The sequence below is a fragment of the Aethalodelphis obliquidens genome, unplaced genomic scaffold (genome assembly GCF_003676395.1).
Source record: "Aethalodelphis obliquidens isolate GAN/ISIS:26980383/991018 unplaced genomic scaffold, ASM367639v1 scaffold3, whole genome shotgun sequence".
NCBI classification, from domain to species: Eukaryota; Metazoa; Chordata; class Mammalia; order Artiodactyla; family Delphinidae; genus Aethalodelphis; species Aethalodelphis obliquidens.
In genome coordinates this window covers 70,278,117-70,305,681 of record NW_020837947.1, presented here as the reverse complement: position 1 = coordinate 70,305,681, position 27,565 = coordinate 70,278,117, and the positions used below count along the sequence as shown (strand labels likewise).

Here is a 27,565-nt window from a genome sequence, read left to right as displayed (position 1 = left end):
AGAACAGTGGGTGATTCTGGCAGGAATTAGGAACAGGGGCTGGCACTCAGGAGAAATGAAAGGTAGGGATCAGACCCAATGTTACCCTGCTGGTAGTGGTGGCTGTACCATGAGTATGAGAGTAGCTGTGATCTCTGGGGATTGGAGGGAGCAGAGGGTTGTATGTAGATGGAGGTGAAAGGACAAGAGAAGGTGATAAATTTATTAAGCCCCTGCTGTGTAGGAGGGACTAGGCTGCTATGAAGGCTCTGACCCCAAGCCAGGGGAGTGAGCACCTGCCTGATCTCATTAGGGTTCCTTGCATGTGGCCTTGATAATGAGCAAAACAGGTAAGACATGGGCATGCAAATATCTTTGATCGCTGACACTGCCTGGATCCGGTGGGAGAAAAAACCAAGATGCTTCATTCCACTCAGGCTTCTCCAATGAGCAGGCTCAATGTAACTCTTTTGTCAACAGTCCTTCTCTAATGACTTCACTTTTGCCTGCCTCACAGATCCTTCCCCCAAGTAGCTTCTAGATCCTTCTCCAAGGAGTTAACACAGGCCACGTACAGTTCTATGATCTGTTCTCTGCATCAGGACTTTCTCATTGTAATATCAATACCGTAAGGTGGGGACCACTGGCAGGCCACCAGGAGTTCAAGAGCGGGCCAAGCTTACTGAGACTAGCTCCACTGGACCAGACTCCTGCCGTGTTCCTGCCTCTTCGCTTTTGTGCTCCAAGGATGCACACCTGGTACAATTATCGCCCCCCCCCCCCCCCGTTTTTTGTCCCCTTTTCCACAAAGTCTCGTCTCTTGTTACTGAATTTACTAACAACCCATTTTATTCTACTAATGGAACTTGGTGCCTCTCCCCCTTTCCTCTGAGATTAATACTGCCCTTCAAACTGATTTCTTACAACAATCCTAGAGAGTAGGTGTTGGTGGGAAAAAATTTTTCCCCGTTTGCACCATTTAAGTAGTGGTGATGGAAGCTTTCAGCAAACCTGGAGAGAAAACTGGACTTACTTTGGTTTAGAGGGAAGGAAATAGGTTAATTTATGCTAGGAACTAATCCCTTACCAAGCTGGACAGGTGCTGAGAAGGAATACATGTGCTTTTCATTAAAGACTCTTCGATAGAAACTGAAAAAGGCTACAATTTAACAGGTTCAAATACTAAAGTAGAATTATCCGCAACTTGGATTAGAAAACTTTCAAACTTCACTATTCCAACCATTGCTAAGGGGCTCTTCAAAGTAGGAGGCCATTGAATAGTTATGTAACTACAAAGTGTCCAATTCCAAGTAAGTTTACCTGTTATATAACATGCCTGCAGATATTAGACCTACCCAGTTAGAGCCCTTAGGAAGTATGAGTGGGAAAGAGGAATAGATGTTTCCATCTTCTTGGCATTTAGTCACAAATTTAGGATTTTTCTAATATAGAATGGGACCCTAATACTAAAGCCTGGATTTCTGAGGGTTGATGGGTAGATACTAGTTATGGAATGCTGTGGGCTCACAATAGATCCAATCAGAAATCTCTGCACAAAAGCAGCGGTGAGAGCAGCAACCATGTATCTTGACCAGGTTCCTGAAGGGAAGGCCTGTGGGTGCAGGTGTCCTACGACATTGTGAGGGAGATGGAAGTGGTAGAAGAGGACTGATAATTTCTGGAGTCTGAATCTTCATAAAAGCTTTCCTTTTCAAGATGGCCTAAATGTGTCCACCTTCTGTGTTCTCATCCTAGACCCTCAGTGCAATAACTAAGGGATGGGGTATGGTCCCCAAGGTTTCTAGTTGTAACTAATAGTTCTGATAGTACGTATGGACCTTTACTCTGTAAGTAAAACTGAAGCTGTGCCATGTGCACAGCTTATTCCAAAACAGAATATGGAGTCCTCATCAATGTAGGATGCACCTTCTCTGTAAGTGATAATCTAGTGTCTGTACTTCTTGTGTTTCAGAATCAGCTGTGTTTGTGCTTAGAATGAACGGCCCACGGATAGTCCAAAAAAACAAACGGGGGCGGGGTGTAGTTATAAATGAGCAGGTTTGCAAATAAAAAAATCGACAAAAGCACACTCAAATAATAACAAAATAGTTTATAACTTAAAATTCTTTCACATAAAAAACAACAAACTATAATTAATGCTTTCTACCCTCTTAGGAAAAGGACATTAAAAATTCTGGACATTAATTGCATTCCTTTAATTTCCACATTTCACATTTGCTACCTATAATTTCACTAAGATTTATTTCAACTGTCCTTTATAAAGCATTTCACTTTGTAATGATTATTCTAGAACTGCACTTGCTGGCATGTAGTTACTGAGCACTTGGAATGTGCTGGTCCAAACTGAGATGTGCTATAAATGGAAAACTTGCCAGATTTGGGGGACTTAGTATGAAAAAAAGAATGTAAGAACCCAATTTTTATATTGTTATTTTAGATATATTACATAAATTACCAAAATTAACTTCATTTGTTTCTTTTTATCTTTTTAAATGTGGCTACTAGAAAATTTAAAATCACACGTGGCTCGCACGATCCTTCTACTGGACAGCACTGGGCCAGAACATGTGAAAACAAAGTCGCTGCAGCTTTAACTTACCAGTTATCTTGGATGCCCACTATCTGCTTTTGGAAATGAAATTGTAAAACAAAAGAATAATCTGGCTACCTTTATGCATGCTTTTAATTTTTTCTAGTGAACATATATTTACTTTTTAAATGAAGTAAAAATGTTATATTCTGTTTATAACCTTAAAGTTACAAAAAAGGGACTGACATTTAAGACATTAAAACAGTGAATAAACCAAATTCCCCTATTACTTGTGAAATATATTTTGCACTTTTACATCAGGTGCAAAATGAGGCACCTAGAGGGAGGAGTGGAAATCTGGGAGAACACGAGAGTTCACTCCCCATCTACTTGTACAGAAGTCACAACTCTCAGAGTGATCACGGAAGCGCCACTACTCTAGTGCCTGTCCGAGCCTCTGTGCTCACATTCCTCTGGGTCTCCGTGGGAAAGAGGAGCTGTCCTTCTGGCCAGGAATTAAGAATACACACTTAGTCAATGACGGCAAGGTATTTGCAACTTTGTTTTCTTTGCATATCTAGCGTGAAAGTGAGACCTTTTGCAATAAATCTCACTAGTTCTAGTCACCTGACAAAAAGGGGCTTGTCCATAAATCATTTAAAATGTGACTGGTTAATGATTTTCAGTAAAATACACCATTAATGTATTTTTCTGCTCTTTTTTTCCCCTCCTAATCGGTAAAGGGTAATTTATTTTGAAATGTTGCTTTTGTGTTCTGGCAACATACTGTTAACACTTTTTTCAAAAGCATCCTTCTGACAGAGACCCCATCCACCGTCCATCTTCAGGCCTTTCTGTGAGGTCACATGAAATGCGAGTTTCTAGTAATGCTCTGGTGCCTTCACTTCTTCTGCCAAAGCAACTGGCATGACCAACCCCTGCCGGTGCAGCTCTCGGAGAACATCCAAAATCGAGTCTAACTCCGTGCGGAACTTGTCCAGCTCACGATTCTTCAACTGTGCAAGTCTTTTCCATTTCTCAATTTCTTTGTTTTGCTCGGTTTCTACTACTTGGTGTGTCTGCTGTATTATCTGCAAATTAAAAAATGCCGAATTACTTTTAGAGTTCATAGTGTGGGTGAAGAACCTCTAATAGCCTCAAAGAGCTCAAGTGGGACGATGCTGATGACGGTAAACCTGTGACCTATATATCAGAGGGGAGGGAGGCAGAGGGAGGGGAGCATTACCTAACGGGCCCCGCTGGGTCAATAAACAGGCTTGTAAGTAAAGAGTAAGTGGGAATTTTAGTATCTAATTCTGATAGGGAGTTATGGAGTTTACTCTTTTTCTTTTAAGCCATGGTGGGGGGAGGGGGGAAGGGTACCATTTAAAGCATCCAATACCTTGGAATGAATCCAAACATCCCCCAAATGCTGTTTTTGGTTTTTTTTAAGAATTTTTTTTTAATTTAATTTTTGGCTGCATTGGGTCTTCGTTGCTGTGTGCAGGCTTTCTCTAGTTGCGGCATGTGGGCTCGGTAGTTGTGGCTTGCAGGCTTTAGAGCGCAGGCTCAGTAGTTGTGGCGCATGGGCTTAGTTGCTCCGCGGCATGTGGGATCTTCCCAGACCAGGGCTCGAACCCGTGTCCCCTGAATTGGCAGGTGGATTCTTAACCACTGCGCCACCAGCTAAGTCCCTAAAATGCTGTTCTTAAGAACAGTACTTGGGATGCAATCAAGACAGTTTTAATGCAACACATGTCATTAATGAACCATACATTGTAGCAGCAGGAATTATATAGGATAAAAGCACATACATCTATCACGTGCCAGGCTTGGCTTTAAGCATTTTACATATGTTAACATTTCATCTTGCCAACACACTAGGAGATATTCTACATATTCATCCCCATTTAACAGGTAGGGAAAGAGACGCACAAATAAACAAAAAATTGATCTGCCCTAGATTCACAGAGAACCCATTGCAGGCAGAGTCACAATTCACACCCAGGCAGGGTGGCCCCAGAGTCCCTGCTCTTAACTACCACACTAGACTGCCTTGCTTATGTGGGTCAATTTTTTTCAACTGTGAAATGAGTGTACCTTGTCCAGTAGCGTACAATACTGTTCTTATAATTTCAAAATACATCATCATAAGGGAATCGTTAGTCACAGGCACTTCAAACCACAGAAAGCTATAGACATACAAAAACAATTAGTTAGGGCAACAAAGCCAATAATGTTGCCAAACATTACACCCGCTGAACCTCTGCAATAAAATTTTTTTTTAATTTATTTATTTTTGGTTGCATTGGGTCTTCGTTGCTGCGCAGTGTGCGGGCTTCTCACTGCGGTGGCTTCTAGTTGTGGCACGTGGGCTCAGTAGTTGTGGCGCACAGGCTTAGTTGCTCCACAGCATGTGGGATCTTCCCAGACCAGGGCTCGAACCCATGTCCCCTGCATTGGCAGGCAGATTCTTAACCACTGTGCCATCAGGGAAGCCCAATAAAATTTTCGTTTATAATTCTGCCTGGCTACAGAGTAACTTCATAATTCTAAAATGAAAGAATTTCAGAAGTACTGTATAAACACGTGCTTGAGTTAAGTGGAATACAAAATGCTGTATGAATTTTCAATTCTAAGTTTTAAACTTTGAAAATTTTGGATGTCTATTATATATTGAAATTCAGCATTTAACCAGAACTAACATAACACTGTGTAAGTTTAAGGTATACAGTGTAGTGACATGACATATGTAAAGGCTGTGAAATGACTACCACAGTAAGTTTAGTTAACATCTGTCACCTCACGTAAGTTTCAAAATCTTGTACTGGAAGTTTTAACCTTCTGACCACCTTCCCCCATTTCCCCCGCACCCTGCCTCTGGCAACTGCCAATCTGATCTTTGTTGCAGCGTGTTTGGGGTTGTTTAGAGTACACATGTAAGATTACATAGAATCTGTATTTCTCTGTCTGACTTAACATAAAGCCCTCAAGGTCCATCCATGTTGTTGCGAGTGGCAGGGTTTCCTTTTTTTTTTTTTTTTAATGGCTGAATACCATTCCATTGTATGTATATATAATATATCACATTTTCTTTACCCATTCACCCACTGATGGACACTTAACATTATTTCCGTGTCTTGGCTGATGTAAATAATGCTTCAATGAGCACTGGCTGCACCAATTTACAGTCCCACCAACAGTGCACATGGGTTCCTTTTTCTCCACATCCTCATCAATACTTGTTACTTCTGTGTTTTTGATAATAGCCCTTCTTTCTGATATAGCTCACTGTGGGTTTGACTTGCATTTCCCTAATGATTAGTGATGCTGAACACCTTTTGATGTAGCTGTTGGCCATTTAAATATCTTCTTTGTAATAACGTATATTCAGGTCCTTTTCCCATTTTTAATTTTTTTTTGCTCTTGAGTTGTGCGAGTCCCTTGAATATTTTGGATATTCGCTCCTTATCAGATGTGTGGTTTACAAATATTTTCTCCCACTTCATAGGTTGCCTTTTCATCACGTTAATTATTTCTTTGGTTGTGCAGGCTTTTTTAGTTAGATGTAGTCCCATTTGTTTATTTCACTGCTTGTGTTTCAGGTGTCATATCCACAAAGGATGTATGCCAAGACATGTCAGGGAATGTTCCCCCTATATTTTATTCTAGGAATTTTATGGTTTCTGGTCTTACTTCTCTAATCCATTTAGGATTAATATTTGTGTGTGGTGTAAGGTAACGGTCTAGTTTCAGTCTTTTGCATGTGAATATCAAATTTTCCCACAACCATTTATAGAAGAAACTGTCTTTTGTCCAAAGAGTATTCTTGGCTCCCTTATCAAATATGTATGCATGGATTTATTTCTGGGTTCTTGATGTGATTCCATTGGTCTATGTGTCTATTTTTAATGCCAGGACCATACTGTTTTGATTACTACAGTTATATATTTGTATAATATAGTTTGAAATTAGGAAACGAGATGCTTCCAGCTTTGTTCTTCTTTCTTAGGATTACTTTGGCTATTTGTGGTCTTTTGTGGTTCCATACAAATTTCAGATTGTTTTTTCTATTACTGTAAAAAATGCCATTGGAATCTTGACAGGGATTGTAGTGAATCTATAGATGGCTTTGGACATTTTAACAATATCAATTCTTCTAATCCATGAACATTGAATACCTTTCTATTTGTGTCTTCTTCAATTTCTTTTATCACTGTCTTATAGTTATCACTGTACAGATCTTTTATCTCCTTAGATAAATTTATTTCCAAGTATTTTATTGTTTTTGATATTATTGTAAATAGAATTGTTTTATTTTTCAGATAATTTGTTGCTAGTATATAGAAACATTACTGATTTTTGTATACTGATTTTGGTATCCTGCAACTTTACAGTATTTGTTGACCAGCGGTTTTTAGGTGGAGTCTTTAGGATTTTCTATATATAAAATAATGTCATTCGCAGAGACAATTTTATTTCACCCTTTCCAATTCTAATGCCTTTATTTTTCTTGACTGATTGCTCTGGCTAAGGCTTCTAGTACTATGCTGAATAAAAGTGGTGAGAGTGAGCATTCTTTTCTTGTTCCTGATCTTAGCAGAAAAGCTTCCAGTCTCTCACCACTGAGTATGATGTTAGCTGTGGTCTTGTTATCTATGGACTTTATTATGTTGAGGTACATTCATTTTATACCTAATCTGTTAAGACTTTTTTTTTTTTTTTTACCATGAATGAGTGTTTAATATTGTCAAATGTTCTTTCTACACTGATTGAGATGATCATATGATTTTTATCTTTCAGTTAATGTGGTGTATCACATTTATTGATCTGCATATGCTAAAGCATCCCAGGAATGAATCTCACTTGAACATGGTGTATGATCCTTTTAATGTGTTGTTGAATTTGGTTTGCTAATTTTTTTTTAAACAAGGAATATATGCCTTTTTGGAAATAATTATATCCTGATACGGTCATCTTCTAGTCATTTTCTATACACTGACAGTGGTAATACTGGTAGTATAAGTATGCCTTGGTGCAGGTGGGTCATGAAGGCTTCCCCTCATAGTCACTATAATAGAACTCAGAGCTGAGAGCAGCTTCCAAATAGAAAGGAAAAACACAGGTTTAAAAGGTCCCTTTCACAAGTGCTATAAGCATTAAATTTGTTCTGTAATTTCAATTCTGAAAAAAACCCACAAAACCAAAAAACATTACCCTGTAGCTTCTTACAAGCATCTGTACTGTTAATCTAGGAAATAAGTCTCTCCAGAAGATGCAAAGGTTTCACTATATGTGCTGCTAGAGCAGCCTTTTGACTTCACTGTTCCTTTTTTATTTTTTTAACTTTATTGGAGTATAGTTGATTTACAATGTTGTGTTAGTTTCAGGTGTACAGCAAAGTGATTCATTTATATATTTATACATATATTCTTTTTTTTCAGATTCTTTTCCCATATAGGTTATTACAGAATATTGAGTAGCGTTCCCTGTGCTATACAGTAGGTCCTTGTTGTTATCTATTTTATATATAGTAGTGTATATATGTTAATCCCAAACTCCTAATTTATCCCTCCCCAACACATTTCCCCTTTGGTAACCATAAGTTTGTTTTTTGAAATCTGTGAGTCTGTTTCTGTTTTGTAAGTAAGTTCATTTGTATCATTTTTTAAAAAAAATTAGATTCCAGGGCTTCCCTGGTGGCACAGTGGTTGAGAGTCCGCCTGCCGATGCAGGGGACACGGGTTCGTGCCCCGTTCTGGGAAGATCCCCCATGCCGCGGAGCGGCTGGGCTCGTGAGCCATGGCCGCTGACCCTGCGCGTCCGGAGCCTGTGCTCCGCAATGGGGGAGGCCACAACAGTGAGAGGCCCGCGTACCGCAAAAAAAAAAAAAAGATTCCACATGAGTGATATATGATATTTGTCTTTGACTCATTTCACTTAGTCTGATAATCTCTAGGTCCATCCATGTTGCTACAAATGGTATTATTTTGTTCTTTTTTATGGCTAAGTAATATTCCACCATATATATATATATATATGCCACGACTTCTTTATCCATTCCGCTGTCAGTGGAGATTAAGGTTGCTTCCATGTCTTGACTATTGTAAATAGTGCTGCTATGAACACTGGGCTGCATGTATCTTTTCAAATTAGTTTCCTCTGGATATATGCCCAGCAGTGGGATTGCTGGGTCATTATGATAACTCTATTTTTAGTTTTTTAAGGAACCTCCATACTGTTCTCCAGAGTGGTTGTACCAATTTACATTCCCACCGACAGTGTAGGAGGGTCCTGTCCCCTTTTCTCCACACCCTCCCCAGCATTTATTGTTCAAAGACTTTTTGATGATGGCCTTTCTGACTGGTGTGAGGTGATACCTTATTGTGGTTTTGATTGGCATTTCTCATGTTGAGCATATTTTCATGTGCTTTTTGGCCATCTGTATGTCTTCTTTGTCTATTTAGATCTTCTGTCCATTTTTTTTTATTGGGTTGTTGGGTTTTTTTGATATAGACCTGCATAACCTGTTTGTATATTTTGGAGATTAATCCCTTGCCAGTCACTTCGTTTGCAAATATTTTCTCCCATTCTGTGGGTTGTCTTTTTGTTTAGCTTATGGTTTCCTTGGCTGTGCAAAAGCTTTTAAGTTTAATTAGGTCCTATTTGTTTACATTTGTTTTTATTTCCATTATTCTAGGAAACAGATTCAAAAAGGCATTGCTGCAATTCATGTCAAAGAGTGTTCTGCCTATGTATTCCTCTAAGAGGTTTATAGTATCTGGTCTTTAATTCATTTTGAGTTTATTTTTGTATATGATGTTAGAGAATGGTCTAATTTCATTCTTTTACATGTAGCTGTCCAGTTTTCCCAGCACCACTTATTGAAGAGACTTTCTTTTCTCCATTGTATATTCTTGCCTCCGTTGTCATAGATTAATTGACCACATGTGTGTGGGCTTATTTCTGGGCTCTCCATCCTGTTCCATTGACCTATGTCTGTTTTTGTGCCAGTACCACCTTGTTTTGACGACTGTGGCTTTGTTGTATAGTCTGAAGTCAGGGAGCATGATTCTGCTAGCTCTGTTCTTCTTTCTCAAGATTGGTTTGGCTATTTGAGGTCTTCTGTGTTTCCATACAAATTTTAAAAGTTTTCGTTCTAGTTCTGTGAAAAACGCATTTTGATAATGCATTTATTTGACAAGGATTGCAATGAATCTGTAGATTACCTTGGGTAGTATAGTTGTTTTGACAGTATTGATTCTTCCAATCCAAGAACATGGTATATCTTTCCAACGGGTTTAGTCATCTTCAATTTCTTTTGTAGACTTTTGGTTTGCAGTTACTATGAGGTTTTGATATCGCAGTCTATATATATACAAGATTGTTTTAAGTTGCTGGTCTCTTAATTGCAAATACATTTCTAATATCCTGAATTTGTACTCTCCTCTTCTCAACAACTGCTGGTTCTGATATCATATTTGTGTGTGGATGATTTCCTACCTTTACTTATATTTGCCTTTACTGGTGAGCTTTCCCATTCGTAATTTTCTTGTCTCTAGTTGGGGCCTTTTCTTTTCTGCCTAGATAAGTTCCTTTTGTATTTGTTGTAAAGCTGGTTTGGTGGTGCTGAATTCTTAGCTTTTGCTTGTCTGTAAAACTTTTGATTTCTCCGTTGACTCTAAATAAGAGCCCTGCTGGGTAGAGTATTCTTGGTTGTAGGTTTCTCCCTTTCATCACTTTAAATATATAGTGCCACTCCCGGGCTTCCCTGGTTGCGCAGTGGTTGGGAGTCTGCCTGCCGATGCAGGGGACATGGGTTCGTGCCCTGGTCCGGGAGGATCCCACGTGCCGCGGAGCGGCTGGGCCCGTGAGCCATGGCTGCTGGGCCTGTGCGTCCGGAGCCTGTACTCCACAGCAGGAGAAGCCACAGCAGTGGGAGGCCAGCGTACCGCAAAAAAAAAAAAAAAAAAAAAAATATATATATATATATATGGTGCCACTCCCTTGTGGCCTGCAGAGTTTCTGCTGAAAAATCAGCTGATAACCTTATGGGAGTTCCCTTGTATGTTATTTGTTGCTTTTCCCTTGTTGCTTTTAATAATTTTTCATTGTCTTTAATTTTTGTCAGTTTGATTAATATGTATCTTGGTGTGTCCCTCCTTGGGCTTATCCTGCATGGGACTCTACTGTACTTCCTGGACTTGAGTGTTTCCTTTCTCATGTTAGGGAAGTTTTTGGCTATAATCTCTTTGAATATTTTCTCAGGCCCTTTCTCTCTCTCCTCCTTCTGAGACCCCTATAATGCAAATGTTGGTGTGTTTAATGTTGTGCCAGAGGTCTCTGACACTGTCCTCATTTCTTTTCATTCTTCTTTCTTTATTCTGTTCCACAGCAGTGATTTCCACCATCCTGTCTTCCAGCTCACTTATTTGTTCTTCTCCCTCATTTATTCTGCTATTGATTCCTACTAGTGTATTTTTTCATTTCACTTATTGTACTGTTCATCTCTGTTTGTTCTTTAAATCTTCTAGCTCTCTGTTAAACATTTCTTGTATCTTCTCGGTCTGTGCCACTATTCTTTTTCTGAGATCTTGGATCACGTTTACTATCATTACTCTGAATTCTTTTTCAGGTAGATTGCCTATCTCCACTTCACTTAGTTGTTCTTGTGATTTATCTTGTTCCTTTGTCTGGAACATATTTCTCTGTCATCTCATTTTGCGTAACTTTCTGTGTTTATGGTCTCCTTCCTGCAGGTTGCAGGATCGTAGTTCCTCTTGCTTTGGGTGTCTGCCCCTGGTGGGTGAGGCTGGTCCAGGGGCTTGTGCAGGCTTCCTGGTGGGAGGGACTGGTGACTGCCTACTTGTGGGTGGAGCTCAATCTTGTCCCTCTGGTGGGCAGGGCCACGTCAAGTTGTTCGTTTAGAGGTGGCTGTGAGCTCAGTATGGCTTTAGGCAGCCTGTCTGCTGATGGGTGGGGCTAAGGTCCTATCTGCTGGTTTTTTTTGCCCTGAGGTATTTCAGCACTGGAGCCTGCAGGCTGTGGCGTGTTGGCTAGGGCCAGGAATTGGTGCCAAAATGGCAGCCCCTGGGATAGCTCATGCTGATCAGTGTTCCTGGGGCCTCTGCCACCAGTGTCCTTGCCCCCCAGTGAGCCACAGCCAACCCCCGCCTCCCCAGGAGACTCTACAAGACCCACAGGTAGGTCTAGCCCAGGATTCTATGGAGTTACTGCTTTGTGCTGGGAAAACTTGTGTGCACCCTCCAAGAGTGGAGTCTGTTTCCCCCAGTCCTGTGGAGCTCCCGCAGTCACGTCCCACTGGCCTTCAAAGCCAAATGCTCTGGGGGTTCCTCCTCCCAATGCCAGACCCTCAGGCTTGGGAGACTGACATGGGGCTCAGAACTCTCACTCCTGTGGGAGAACCTCTGTGATAATAATTATCTTCCAGTTTGTGGGTTATCCACTTGGTATGTATGGGATTTTATTATGTCATGAAAGTGCCCCTCCTCCTGTCTCATTGTGGCTTCTTCTTTGTCTTTGAATGTAAAAACATCTTTATGATAAGTTCCAGTCTTTTTTGTTGATGGTTGTTCAGCAGTCAGTTATGATTTTGGTGTTTTCGTGAGAGGAAGAGAGCTCAAGTCCTTCTACTCTGCCACCTTGTCCAGAATTGAGGGGCTGTCTTTAGTTTGGACGCTTGCTGCCTCTTTCCTCAGTGCATGCTGGCCATTATCCCCTTGATGTGGGGTGCGCATGCACGGCCCCTTGCGTGCTTCTGGGACAGTGGGGGCAGCCCTTGGTGCCTGCTCAGGGGTCCCCTAGGGGTGGCTGCAGCCCGTGCACTACCAGGACAGGGGGCAGTGCTTGCTGCCTGCTTGCGGGTCTCTATTTTTTTGTTTGTTTTTGAGAATTGTTGCATCTATATTCATCAGGGAAAGTGGTCTATTGTTTTATTTTCTTGTAGTGTCCTTATCTGGCTTTGTTATCAGGGTAATGCTGGCCTGTAAAATAAGTTTGAGAGTATTCCTTCCTCTTCTACTTTTTGAAGTTTGAGGACTGACATTAATTCTTTAAAAATTTGATAGAATTTACCTGTGAAGCCATCTGTTCCTGGAATTTTCTTTGTTGGGAGACTTTTGATTACTGATACCATCTCCTTACTAGCATGCTCTTTTCAGGATTTTCTATTTCTTAATAATTCAGTCTTAATAGATCGTACGTGTCTAGCAATTTATCAATTTCCTCTAAGTTGTTCAGTTTGTGGGCATTTTTTTTTTTTTTTTTTTGCGGTATGCGGGCCTCTCACTGTTCTGGCCTCTCCCGTTGCGGAGCACAGGCTCCGGACGCGCAGGCTCAGCGGCCATGGCTCACGGGCCCAGCCGCTCCGCAGCATGTGGGATCTTCCCGGACCAGGGCACGAACCCGTGTCCCCTGCATCAGCAGGCGGACTCTCAACCACTGCACCACCAGGGAAGCCCGGCATTTAATTTTTATAGTAGTCTCCTATGATCTGTTGTACTTCTGTGGTATTATTTGTAATGTCCCCTCTTTCATTTATAATTTTGAGTTCTCTCCCTTTTTCTTTCCTCAGTCTAGGTAAAGGTTTGTCAATTTTGTTTATCTTTTAATACAACCAACTCTTTGTTCTGTTAATCTTTTCTATTCTTTATTTCTGCTCTAATCTTTACTTCCTTCCTTCTTTTAACTTCGGGCTTAGTTTGTTCTTTTTCTAGTCCCTTGAGGTATAAAGCTAGGTTTTAAAATTTGATACCTCTTTTCTTGAAACATGCATTTATTTCTATAACCTTCCCTCTCAGAAATGCTTTTGCTGCACTGCATTAGTTCTGGTATGTTGTGTTTCACGTTTATCTCAAGATACTTTTTTTTTCCTTTCAATTTCTTCTCTGGTCCATTGTTTATTTAGGAGTGTGCTGTTTAGTTTCTATGTATATGTCACATTTCCAGTTTTCCTCCTGTTGATATTTAGTTTCACATCATTTAGGTCAGAAAAGATACTTGCTATGATTTCAGTCTTAAGTTTACCAATAATTGGTTTGTGGCCTAACATGTGATCTATCCTAGAAAGTGTTCCTTGTGTGCTTGATAAGAATGTATATTCTGCTGTTGTTGGCGGGGGGAGGTATTGTATATATCTGTTAGATCTATTTTTTCTATAGTATCACTCAAACCCTGCTGTTTCCTTATTGATTTTCTGGATGAAATATCCATTGTTGAGAGTGGAATATTAAAGTCCCCAACTATTACTGTATTGCTGTTTGTTTCTACTTTTAGTTCTGTTAGTGTTTGTTTTATATATTTAGGTGCTCTGATGTAGGATGCATAAATATTTACATGTTATATCGTACTGATGGATTGAGCCCTCTATCATTACATAATTACCTTCACTGTCTCTTTTGGTGATTTTTAGCTTAAACTCTATTTTATCTGATATAGCTACAGCTACTCCTGCTTTCTTTTGGTTACCATTTGCTTGAAATATCTTTTTCCATCTCTTCATTCTCAGTCTACATGTGTTTTTCAAGCTAAAGTGTGTCTCTTGTAGGTAGCATATTGTTTGGATCTTGTTGTTCATCCATTCAGCAATTCTACTGTTTTGAATGAAAAATTTAATCCATTTAAATTAAAGAGAATTATTGATAAGAATTTACTATTGTTATTTTGTTGTTTTCTGTCTTGTAGATCCTTGCTTCTTACATTTCCAGTCTACTATTGTGAATTAATGATTTGTTGTGGTATGCTTTGACTCCTTTAGCATAATCTTTTGGATAACTATTACAGGATTTTTTCCTTTGTGGTTAATGTGAGGCCTACATAAAATGTGATATATTTATAACATCCTATTTTAAGTTGATAAAAACTTCAATAGCATACTAAACTTGACACTTTTACTGCTTCCCACCTCAATTTTAGGTTATTGATGTTACAATTTACATATTTTAATACTGTGTGCAATAACTAATGTAGTTATGGTTATTTTTAATACATTTGCTTTTTCAACTTTTATACTAGAATTGTAAGAGAATTATTCACCACCATTACAATATTACAGAATCTGACTTTGACTATATATTTAGCATTACCAGTGAGTTTTTCAACTACATTCATATATTTTTATGATGTTAATTAGCATCTTTTTATTTCCATTTGATGAATTCCCTTTAGGAGTCTTGTAAGGCAGGTCTAGTGGTGATGAACTCCCTGACGATTTTTAATTTGTTTCTGAAGGAGAGCTTTGCCAGCTATAGTATTTTTGATTGACAGTCTTTTCTTTCAGTATTTTGAATGTATCAATCCATTGTCTCCTCACCTGCAAACTCTCCACTGAGAAATCTACATATCCTCTAATGGGGGTTCCCTTGTATGTGACACATTGCTTTTCTGTTGCTGTTTTAAAAATTTTCTTTGTCTTTGGCTTGTTTCTTGATGTAGGCATTTATTGCAATTATCTTCCTTCTCAGGACTGATTTGCTGCATCCTATAAATTTTGGTATGCTGTGTTTCCATTTTCAATTGTCTCAAGATATTTTTAAATTTATCTTTTGATTTCTTCTTTAACCTGTGGGTTGTTTAGCAGCATGTGATTTAACTCCACATATTTGTGAATTTTCTAGTTTTCTTCTTGCAACTGATTCTCAGTTTCATTCCACTGTGGTCAGGGAAGATGCTTGATGATTGATTTTTAATCTCCTCTTAAATTTATTAAGACTTGTTTTGTGGCCTAATATATGATCTATCCTGGAGAATTTTACACGTGTGCTTGAGAAGAATGTGTGCTCGAAAATGTATTTTGTTCCTTTTGGATACTATATATTATATATGTTATAAAGTCCATCTCGTCATAAGTCATAAGGGTGGAGCCCCAGTTAGACTGGATTAGTGTCCTCATAAGAAGAGGCATTAGAGAGCTCTTTCTCTCTCTACTCCCCCTCTCCACCACACAGAGCACACGTGGAGAAAAAAGTTCATCTGCAAGTCAGAAAGAGCTCTCACCAGAAACAGAACCAGTTGGAAACCTTGATTGTAAATTTTAGCCTCCAGAGCTGTGAGAAGATTTCTGTTTTTTAAGCCACTCAGTTTATGATATTTTGTTGTGGCAGTCCAAGCAGACTAATACACTGTTCAAGCAAAGCTAAATATCAAGACCAAAGCTAGTGCCTGAAAACACATCAAGCCCTTCTGCCCATTTTAATTGCTGTTGATTTATCTGTTTAACCCCAATGTTACTAGTGCTAGGCAAATAAGATTTTAAGTGATCGCATTTTAATATAAGCCTGTTTCTTACTAACATTTATTGAAATGACTTAAATATGGAACACGGTTCCCAAGAGCCCTGTTCCCAAGGTAAAATGCCTAACTTTCAGGCATCCATCAACAATAAAGAACAGAATACAAAAGCTGTTACTCTATTTCTGTAGATATAAGGCAAACCAATCTTCAGGTATTTAAGAATTAAAGTCCTATTTTCTCTTAAAAGCTATACATTTATTTTTAGTAAAATCAATATACAATGGAAATACTTTTTAAGTAATTTGCTAGGGAAGACAAAACGATAGCAAACGGGAGGTACTTAAATGTGAAGAACTGTACAAATATGTAAAAGTGATTTACTACTTCACCTGTTGAAGCTCCTGCTCTCTTTGCTCATGTCTCATTTCCATCTGTTTAATTTTCTTTTCTAAGACCATGAAATGTTTCATCTCTGGTGTATGGTTTTCTTTGGCTTCTCTCAATTCTTCCAAGAGTTTTGTAATCTAAAATTGAGATATGAAATAAATGGGAAATTATGATAACAAGGAAATAATTCATTTTTAACAGGCAGTCATAAGAAGTAAGAACAGTCACTGCATATTCTTTGTATAAAATTTCTCTACATAAGAGGCTTTTTGTTAACATCAAAGGTATCTGGAGTTGTTAAAATAATAGCTTTCATTCCCTTGGTCCAGAAAGTAAAGGCTCATCCTTGTTCTGAAGTGACCTCACATTCCAAAAGGTTCCAGATGATTGGACCACTTTCTCCCTCCCAGGTATGCCAGGCTGGTTGTGGTGCAGAAAATGAAGTTGGGCACTTTCTTTGATGTATTCAGCCTTGTTACAAAGTATTTGTTAATAGTGTGATTACTGTTGGGATTAAATAATACATTTAAAGCACCCAATACACAGAAAGAGTTCAATAAATGTGGATCCTCTTTTGTCAACTCCCTATAATTCTATTTGTAATTATCTTCTGGTTTGTATCACTTTGTCACTTAATTCATTCCACATGTGAATGTATGCATAGAAAACAGAGATAAGGAAGTACTGAACTCTTTCTGTGCTGGCTCTTAGGTACTGAGGATGCAGAGATGAAAGACACAGTCGCTGTCCTCATGGAGATGACAGTCTGGTGCAGTACCTCCTTTTTCATATCATGACCCAGAAAAAATGGTAAAACTTTTATGGCACCAGGGAGTGAAATGGAGGTGACATGAGGGATCTTTACATTGGACTTCATAAAAAAAATTAATTGCATTTTGTTTATACCATAAAATTATGATAACTTTGCCAACTGTTAATATCAAAAGGCAAAATAATTAACAAGCAAATGAAAATGGATAAAATTAACAATTCAATTATGCTTTACATGGAAACACCCAAGTACTTAATAACACTAATACAAAAAAAAAAAAAGAACCCATATACTCTTCTGAAGTTAGTTTAAAAAATGTGAAAATACAAGCAAATTAAATCAGAGGCAAATCTAAAAATTTTAAGTGTGGGACATCCTTGATATCATCAGTGACCAAAGAAATAAGCAGACCTTAATTAGGATGATTTGCAGAAAGGTTGGGGAGATGCCATACATACCATGCTGTGGTGATGGGTGCTGGGCAGTATGTCAAAACTATGATTGCTAAAAATTGTAAAACAAAACAAAAAACCAAACAAACCCCCCCCCCCCCCATCGAAACAAAACAAAAAAAATGATACTGAACTAAGAAAGTTGTCAGAGGCATTGTCATACTTGTAATGGTCAAATATCACTTCATCTTCTATAAACTTTTTAATAATTGAAAAATGACTGAGTTTGTCATTAGACGACCTTTCCAGCCATCATCATCTTGTGACCACAGGTAACCCATTCCCGATCCACCAGCTGGGAAGTTCTGGTCTAGTGGAAGGCGCACTTGAGAGAATGAGAATTCTAACATGATGTGCTGCCATGGAGAGATGCCCAAGAAGCAGTGAGGTGGTAAGTGAGGGAGTCCTGAACCTGAAGGAGAGGTGGGCTGCAGGATTCTCAACCTGAGGCAGCTGTGGCTGAACTGACTCTTAAAGGACAGGCAGTAGTGAGTTATGGCAGTATCATGTGCTAGGCTAAGTACTTAACAGATGTTGTCTCAGTTGATCTGATTTATCAAAAGTTACATTTGTTTATTGTCTGATTCCCCAAATAAAACGTAAGCTCCATGAGAGCAGGGATTTTTGTCTAACTTTGTTCTCCTCAGTATTCCTAGCACCTAGAGCCATGCACAGCAGAGAGTAGGTGTTTAACAATTATCCATGAATAAATCAACGGAGTCACCTTTCAGAGGCTAAACATTCATTTGTAAACTACCTAAATTCAGAAATTTGGTTCTAGACAAAGAATAGAGATAACGTCCCTTCATCTGTACCTACTTAAAAGCACCTTTAAGAGTATAAATTAAGGTTGAATCTTTACTTTTAAAAAATTCTTACATTTTAGTGAATTAATCCATTGGAGGCAACTGGATGCACAGGCAAAGATGTATGATCAAAAATGCTTCCTGCTACTTGAATGCTATAGAAAAAAACTGGTAACAACCTGAATGTCCGTTGATAGGGGATTCGTAAAAAAGTAACTGATGGGACTTCCCTGGTGGCGCAGTGGTTAAGAATCCACCTGCTGATGTAGGGGACACGGGTTTGAGCCCTGGTCTGGGAAGATCCCACATGCCACGGAGCAACTAAGCTCGCGAGCCACAACTACTGACCCTGCATGCCTAGAACCCGTGCTCCGCAACAAGAGAAGCCACTGCAATGAGAAGCCCGCACACTGCAATGAAGCGTAGCCCCCCCTCACTAGAACTAGAGAGAGCCTGCATGTGGCAACAAAGACCCAACGTAGCCAAAACTAAATAAATTAATTAAAAAAAAAAAAAGTAACTGAGAGCCTTGGACCTGGAGCCAGAGGCCCTGAGTCCTAATGCTTCCATTTCTATATTCTGCTTGGTGACCTCAGGTAAGCTATTTCATTTTACTTAGCATCAGTTTCTTCATCTATAAAATGGGAATAGTAGTACCTACTCTTTTGGGTTATTGTGAGAACCACATAGAACACCTCAGTGCCTAGTAAACAGTTAATAAACAGTAACTATTATTACTATTTTGACTCCTCTATTATAAAATGTAGGTTCAAGTAAACATTTAGAGTCATACAGTGAATAAACCACAGTTGGCACTCTGGATACAGGCTAGGCAACAGCTTCACTTGGGTAGGGAACCAAACCAGGAATCCTGTCCAACTGTACTCAGCTAGTGGCATCCCTCTTCCTCCAACTTCAGAACTCAGGCAGTGGCCTTGCCCAAAAATAGACCATGAAAGCAAGCCCAAGGATGTGACCAGCAGACACATCCAGAAACCCAAGCTGAGCTGACTGGTAAAGAACTGTCTCTGCCGTAGCAAACCTGCAAAGTCTGGAAGAGGACACCAATTACTCGAATGCACAGATAACCAATGCAGGAATCAAGGATCAAAAAAAATCAGGTTAAGTATGACACCATCAAAGAGAACTAAAAATTTCTTAATAGCTAACTTGAGCTATGCTGAAAAATTTGAAATCACTCAGTGTTCTTGTAGCTCTATAAAATTACTTTAAAAACAAGCAGTCACGGACTTCCCTGGTGGTGCAGTGGTTAAGAATCCGCCTGCCAGTGCAGGGGACAAGGGTACAGTCCCTGGTCCGGGAAGATCCCACATGCCGCGGAGCAACTACCCCTGTGCGCCACAAGTAGCCCATGATCCACAAGTACTGAGCCCACATGCCACAACTAATGAAGCCCATGCGCCTAGACCCTGTGCTCCGAAACAAGAGAAGCCACCACAATGAGACGCCTGAGCACCACAAAGAAGAGTAGCCCCTGCTCACCACAACTAGAGAAAGACTGTGCACAGCAAGGAAGACCCAATGCAGCCAAAAATAAAAATAAATAAATTAAAAGAAAAATAAAGCAGTCATAAAACAGAATTCACCACTGTTTATTATGCTTTCACCTGAGGCCATGGTGGAGTAAGCAACAGGGATTTCTTAACCAGAAAAAAACAGACAATATACGAAACAACTATTTTCCAAAACTGGCTAATAGCACTGCAGGGCTGTAATTCATGAGAGAAAGGAAACAAACAAGATAAGCTCTATAACTGCCTAGTCTGTTGTCCAGAGGCGGTTTCGAAGCCAGTGGAAACAGTAGCCTGAACGATTCTTGGAGCTCATACAGGCTGGGAATGGTTTATATTCCCACTGGCCTGAGACGGAATGCCTCATAACACACAGGGCACCAGAGAGGGAATAAATTAGCCCTGGTAAAACAGCTATGATAAATATGGTTCATATCAAAAGGCAGACTGTCTAACTTTATTCAAGACACGGAGTGCTTTACTTAGTTTTCCAGTAAACAGGCTTGAAAATCATGTGTTATAGCTTTTCTATTTTCAAAATATTTAGCTATTCTCAAACTAAGAACGCTGTAACTTGACCAAAATTGACCTTGCTCTTTATCTTGCAAACATGAACACATACTTCCTTTTACTGTCTTCCTAAAAATTTTACTTGAGGTCTGTGAGGTTCTGTACATTTACTGCTTATACAACAAAGTTTATGTACCTCTTAAACACTGAAAAGAATGCACGGTGCTGAACTATATAGCCTTTCAACTCCTAGAACAAGATTTTTAAAACAGATAGTTGCATAATTGTGGAGTATTTTTACATTAATCTTTCCATAATGCAATTAGTTGTATGTTTTGCTTTTATCATGTGATTTAATAAGTCCTTGAATAACAAAAAAATGATGTATATGCTTCAAACAGAATACACAGCTTATCTGGTTTTTCATACGTCCTAGAATCAAAAGAATCTCAGAGTAATAAAAATGGTGAGTTTTGGGGCTTCCCTGGTGGCGCAGCGATTGACAGTCCGCCTGCCGATGCATGGGACACGGGTTCGTGCCCCGGTCCGGGAAGATCCCACATGCCGCGGAGCGGCTGGGCCCGTGAGCCATGGCCGCTGAGCCTGCGCGTCTGGAGCCTGTGCTCCGCAATGGGAGAGGCCACATCAGTGAGAGGCCCGCGTACCGCAAAAAAAAAAAAAAGGTGAGTTTCTAGAAAGATCTATTTCCAATAATGGTCTTCTTCTTAGTGATCCAGCATCACTGTCATAATTTCTTTACCTATTTCTTAACCAAATTAAATAGTCTCAGTACTTAATGCAGAAATGGCCTTAACCATCCAATTTTACCTCCTAAAAACTCAAAACAGCCAAACCAAACTCGCCCCATTTCCCTACTGCCCAGAAAATCTCAATGACAAATACAAACATATAAATAACTTAATCAACTAACATTTGAGCTTCATCTGGGGAAAGCTGGCTTTTATTAATATTTTCTTGATGTGATAGATATTTCTGGGTTATCTCTGCACATTTAAATTTAAAGAATTATACAGAAATATGAATATGATTGAAATGGTTAAGAAAAGCTTATATTAGCAGAATATTTTGGTTATTTCTTACCTCCTTCTGTAGGATTTCTTCTCGAACGTGAGAAACTACAAGAGACTCTTGTTTACCCTGCAGCTCGTTAACTTGATTTTGGAAATGTTTTATAAGTACCTAGGAAATTACGTTAGAAGTACTGAGTTAATAAAGCTTTTCCTTGAACCTTATTTGAAAAATGAAAGTGAACTAATGACTTGTTTGTATTAAAAAATAAAAAGGATCCTAATATTTTATAATTGCCAAAATCTAACATCATTGCCACAGAAATTAAATTCATTGAATAAATTAAACTCATTGAATAAATTCATCATTTTGTTTCTTTCAAAGTTTAATATATAACACCACACACATAAATTAATAACTATGTAACTACTTGGCTTCTTTATCGCTAATACTTTTCTTTTGAAGATCTGAAAAATACCACTTAAAATCAACTTCTATAAAGTTTAAACATTTTGAAGAAAGTGGCCAATATTATCTTTATACTTTGTAATTAAGATAGTTTTTATTAAAGAGCTAGTGACTAAAATAATAAAACCTAACATCTGTGAAAAGTCTCATTTTTAGACAAAGAAACTGAAGTACGTAAGTAAATACTTCCATCAAGAAGCTGCAAAAACAGGAAAAATTCATGTTTCTTTTCTCTAATGATTTACTTTTACTGTTTCTACAATCGGACTATGCTGACCTCATTTAACTCTCAATTTAAAATATTACACTTAGAACTCCTCTGGGAAAATTACATATTGATACTTATGACACTATGGCCTAATGACACTACGTTCCCCATCCCTCCCAGACCTCTCCTTATCATATAATCACTTGATATTATGTTTGCCGCCCACTGACACCCCATTCCTTTGAGGGTAAGAAAGCTAGAGAAGCTCTCTGCAACGCTGTATAATGGTTACTTCAAAAAAGCACTTTAAATCTTTTTCAGTCAAGTATTAAAACAGTCAAAGTTCTTTATTTCTGAGCTATCTGAAATTAAATTACTGACCTCATTACATCTCACCCTTAGATACACCAAATATTTCAACACGCATTTTCTTACAAATCCACACTAACATTTTTACACCTAAGAAAATTTGCAGTTATTTCATAATATCTCCTGTCTTGTCCACACTCAAACTTCCCCAACTGACGGACTTGTTTTTAATTAAAATCCTATTAAATAATTATGGGTGGGAGAGGTGATCATGAGATAATTATTTCTTGAAGTTTTTCCCCCTCAGTTTGGTATTAAAACCTACAGAAAGATGAAGAGCACAATGAACATTCATCTATTCTTCAATTTGAATTACCGACTGCTAACATTTTGCCATATTTGCTCTCTTTTCTTTTTTTCTTGGATACACCATTTGAAAGTAAGTTGCAAATTCTATTTTAATGCTGTTTTTTCAACTGGCAAAAACCACAGAAGATGGGCCACACAGTAGATATTTATAACTATTCCAAGTTGACAAACATGCTATCCAAGAAGGAAGACACACTTGAGGAAATGCGGATGAGCTGTCACTGTGCCCTGTAAAAATTCTCAGGAGACTATGCTTCGTAATGGCTGTAGTTGTGTACATGTCTCTGTTCATTATTTTATCCCCAGTGGCTGAATGACCACAAAACATTATTTAATGAACAACAGGTAATGGGGAAAGAAGAGTGACTTGGCAGCTGGGACTTGGGGTGGAAGGAGGTGGTTCAGCATTCAGGTTTAAGTACAAGGTCCCCATCACATTGGATGTATCCCTCAACCATCTATTACAACCTACTTACAGGAAGATATATTTGAGAAATATAGGGACAAAATTGCAAAAACACTTACTTAAAGGTATAACTGTAAAGTAGAATAGTTAAACACATATACAGTAAGAGTATTGTCTTCTATTAAAAAAAAAGAAAGTGACAGTAATTTCCCATTCCTATCACCAACCTCAAGAATTGAAGTTAAAATATTTCCAGATACTTTGTCAACAGGCTTGAAAAAAAAAATTGCATTACACTCAAAGTTTATTAAAGTCACCTACCTCTTGAGTTGCTATTTTACGATTTAGTTCGGCTACTTTAGAAGAAGAATTTTCGACTGCGTTTTGGCAAAGGAGTTTCTCTACTTCCCTCTCATGAGATGCTTTGAGGGATGTGATGTGTGCTGCCGTTTCTTCCTTGAACCTTTAGAGCAAATGAAAGAACACCACACATAAAAGTGGCTCTTCAACCTCTAATTCAGAGTCAGCACAAAAATAGTGTAAGAAGCCTGGAAATTAAAGAAGCAAAGGGACAGAAGGCACCAGTATCTACTGTACTGTGCTTGGTGCTTTATACATTACTGCCTATGAGTTCTTACAACCACTCCATGAGCTTGCTCTTATTTACTCAACTTTATAAAGGCAAACTTGAGCGTAGGAAAGAGTGATGTATCTAGGGTCCCAGATCAGTAAGCTGCAGAGCTGGACACCCCCCAGCCTGGGGCACTTTCTGAGAGAAACAAAGGTTCTAAATGTTCTGTCTGGATTTAAGGCAAAGAGCTTGTCATTTTATCTTTTAAGATAAACTCAGATTTCTTGCCCCAATTATTTAGACTCTCCAATGCTTTGTTTCTAGGCAACACTCACCAGTTTTTGGTCCATGCATATGACTCCAGGGCTGGCTGCTGGTTGCAAGAATAAAATGATCTTTACGGTAATTCTTAGGACATAGGGTAGTCTGAACCTGAGACTACTTGAGCCTGAGACTACTCGTTTGTCTCTATGACAAAATTTATGCATTCAGTGGCAGTTCAGTAAATGGTAAAGTTATACCAAAAAGCTGATACATTTCTTATGAACATTTCCCCTTATTGGAAAAATTATTAAAAAATGACAATTTTACTGAAAGCAGATATTTAGTAAATCACTGTTGATACTTATTAATATGGCAATCCCCAAACTACAAACATATCAGTTGCTTACTTGACTACATTTCTTCATGGAAACAGTGTGATTAGGACCCTCGGAAAAGCATAAAAATCTAAAGCACCCGTGATATAACTGAACTATAGTAAAAAGCAGCCTAAATCTGGGCCTAGGAAACACTTTTCACTTCTCAGGCCCAGAGCTGTCTGAAAAACAGATTAACAATACTAAAAAAATTATGTATAGGAAAATTTATAGGAGAACATGAATTTTAAATTATTTCTAGGAAAGAATATGATTCTTTCCAAACAGCTTCATTACTACTATCATATTCAGGACTAAAGAAACAAGGTTTCAATTTGGAAGCAGTCTGACTGCCATGATGACTCAATTAGATGCGGCTGCTAATCAGTCGATAAGCATTTGTTAGGTGCTTCCTATCCTCATTCTCTGGTAGAAGCCCTGCACTCTCCCAGGTCCTACCTCTTCCTTCACTCAGGCACTCATTACGTATTCTGATGCTTCCAACTCTGGGTTCCGTAAATCAGTCAAATGTACTGAAATCCTAATCTCTGAAGGGCATGACGTTACATATTCTCAATATATATGTTATATAACTTCACAATTCATATGTTGCTTCACAAACATTAAACTACACATGTTCTGTACGCCCCAAACCTTATTTTAAACTTCATAATCAAACCTATTATTGCCTACAGGTTGCAAAAGAAGTATAATCATACATCAGTTCTCAAGGAGCTATTAGGTGGTGTACAATTAGTGCTTCTTGGTACATAAGTTATACAGGAGTTGAAGATGGGAGCAAGAAATTTCTAAGAAGTTCTAGGTAATATTTTTCCTAGAAAATGAAACATGAGTGAGCAAAAGGCAGGAAAGAAATTTGGCAAGTAACACTACTCTGATGGCGCAGAATGAGAATGGTGATGGGACTTGAGATGCCAGGTAGAGAAATTCAGTCTTGATACTTTAGGAAGTTGGGAGTCACTGGAGAACAGAGTGACTCAGATACAGGAGTACTTAAAGAATTTTCATGGTTTTTAAGCTAGATGACTGGGGGAGATGGAAACTGAAATCAGGGAGAGTGGGGTGGGAAAACTGTCTAGTAAACCAAGTAGACCACACTATAAAAAGGAAAAAAGCAAAATTAATACTTATAAGGAAGCACCCCATAGACTGTCAACCCAAGGAATAAAGGTGGTAAAGCTGGGCCTGGCAACTGAAAATATGGTCATAGACAGAGATGGGGAAGTTGGGAGGTAAAGCCAGTTTATGGTTAAAAAAAAAGAGAAAATCTGTGATACTACTGATTCCAAGAGGAATAATCCAACACATTTTTAGATTTAACACCTGAGGTCAGGGAAGAGAACAAGCCTTGAAAAGTAAATCTAGGAGTCGTGGTTCACAGAAGCCATAGAGAACAGATGAGTTTAGCAAGGGAGAAAAAGCAGAGAACAGAGAGAAAGCCAAAACCTGAACTTTGGTAGAAAGTCAGATTTTTGAGAAGGGAGAAGGAAAAGGAGTCAGGAGTCTGTCAAAAGGAGCAGAAAAGGAGCTTTAGTCAGAGTGTCAAGTCATGGACGTTAAGGAGGAAACCCTTTCAGAAAAGGCAGTGTAGTCAACAACGTCACAGAAAATGAGGGTGGAGAAAACTCCACCGGCTGAGAAAGGCTATTGAGAGACCAGGTTCAAAAGAGTGTGAGGGTGAGAGCCACGCTTAGAGGAAGTCAGGGGGAAATAAAAGGAGAGGCTACTTGTGGAAAACTGCTACTGAAAGGCAGAGGACCAGAACTTGGTTTGATCAGGTGAAAAAGATCTGAGCATGTAAGAAGGCTCAGAGGGAAGAGACAGGAGATGGTACTTGGAGATTCTGAGTAGGAAAGGGATGAGTACAGAAGTTCTTCAAGGCATGAAGAGATGTAATCACAAGACTAATCTGAAGAGTTATTTTGGAAGAGGACCTTTTCCTCTTAGAATGTCAACTAGTTTCACTAAGAGCTGTTTTCTGATAGCTATCTGCCTACAGCAACCATAAACGATGGTATTCATTTGCAGGAAGGCCCAGTGGGTCAGCTTATCAACACCATTTGGATAAGTGCAGAAAGGTAAGACTGCTCGGCCCAAGAACGGGGTTGACATGAAGATTCAAGTTCATTAGAATCTGAGCTTCCAATAGGTAGAAGATCCAACTCTGAAACAGATCTGTGCTTAGCAATGTAATATAGGTTCTTAAAATTTGGTAATGAACTTAGTTCAGGGTCAAGCTAATTATCCAGGGGAAATACATCTATGATTTTTAAATTTTTATCTTTTTATGTCTCCATATACTGACGAAGTCACGTTTTTACCTTTTCATGGAGTTTTCAAATTGGTTCACTGCTACTTCAGATTTCATCTTCAGCTCATTCCTCTCCACAGTTAATCTCTCCAGTTCATTTTTCAATCTGCAGTTTTCTTGTACAACCTCTGAAATATCGGAATCAGTAAAAGTATGTGGTTGGTAAAGCTTGCCCTCCAGGGTTCCAGAGGAGTTAGCATTTCTTTTACCCGGGTGCAGAACATGTTTCTTCACCCTTTTGGCAGCCATTTCCTCCCTAGCCTTAGAGTGCTGATTAGAGAGCATCTTTCTCCTCTCCTTCTGAAGCCTCTCCACAGTTTGTGAAAGGTCCTGTATCTCTCTCCCCTTTGCGGCTAGCTCCTCGTTGAGTCTGACCAGTTTAGCTTTAGAATGAGCCTGTTCCACCTGGAATTCTATAGACTGGAAATCTTGATCATCCTTATCATCTTTCTTGAGCTCCCATTCAGCATTCTGATGTTTAAGAACATCTATTTCAGCTTCAAGATTTCCTACAGTGATTTGATGGGCTTCCTTAACGTCATCCAGTTCCTTCTCTAGTGCTTTAACTCTGGAGGAGCTGTCATGTTGGTTCTGGGACGCCTCCTTCAACTTGCAGGCAAGCAGCTGTTCCTGCTCATCCAGTCTCTGCTCATACTGAATCTGTAGAAAAGAATCCATGTAACGACAAACCACTGCTAAACGTTTCATTAGTTACCGAAGCCCTGCACTCTCCCAGGTCCTGCCTTTTCCTTCATTCAGGGACTCACCATATATTCTGATGCCTCCAAGCCCATGTTCCTTGAGTCAGGCAAATGTGTTGAAGTCCTATCTTTGAAGGGCATACCATTATATATTCTCAATATATGTTATGTAATTTCCTAATTATATGTTGCTTCATAACGTTACAAGTTTTTATACACCAAAACTTACTTTAACCTCACAAGCAAACCTATTATTGTGTACCCTCCTCTATGCAAACTGACACACTATACTCC

The 27,565-nt window shown here is 38.9% G+C and overlaps 1 protein-coding gene across 4 annotated transcripts in view; it reads right to left on the bottom strand.

Moving 5' to 3' along the window:
- Nucleotides 1-2,069: 2,069 nt before the first annotated feature.
- Nucleotides 2,070-27,565, bottom strand: part of CEP162 (centrosomal protein 162) — a 96,338-nt gene continuing 70,842 nt past the window's right edge. For 3 of the 4 annotated variants that reach the window (XM_027091308.1, XM_027091296.1, XM_027091300.1), the window contains 5 exons: nucleotides 26,581-27,230; nucleotides 23,351-23,492; nucleotides 21,342-21,440; nucleotides 16,171-16,305; nucleotides 2,070-3,621 (listed from right to left, as the gene is read on the bottom strand). In XM_027091308.1, coding sequence (XP_026947109.1) covers nucleotides 3,412-3,621; nucleotides 16,171-16,305; nucleotides 21,342-21,440; nucleotides 23,351-23,492; nucleotides 26,581-27,230 — 1,236 coding nt within the window. In that variant the 3' untranslated portion in view covers nucleotides 2,070-3,411. The remainder of the gene's footprint in view (nucleotides 3,622-16,170; nucleotides 16,306-21,341; nucleotides 21,441-23,350; nucleotides 23,493-26,580; nucleotides 27,231-27,565) is intronic. The other variant, XM_027091304.1, reaches the window with a different exon arrangement.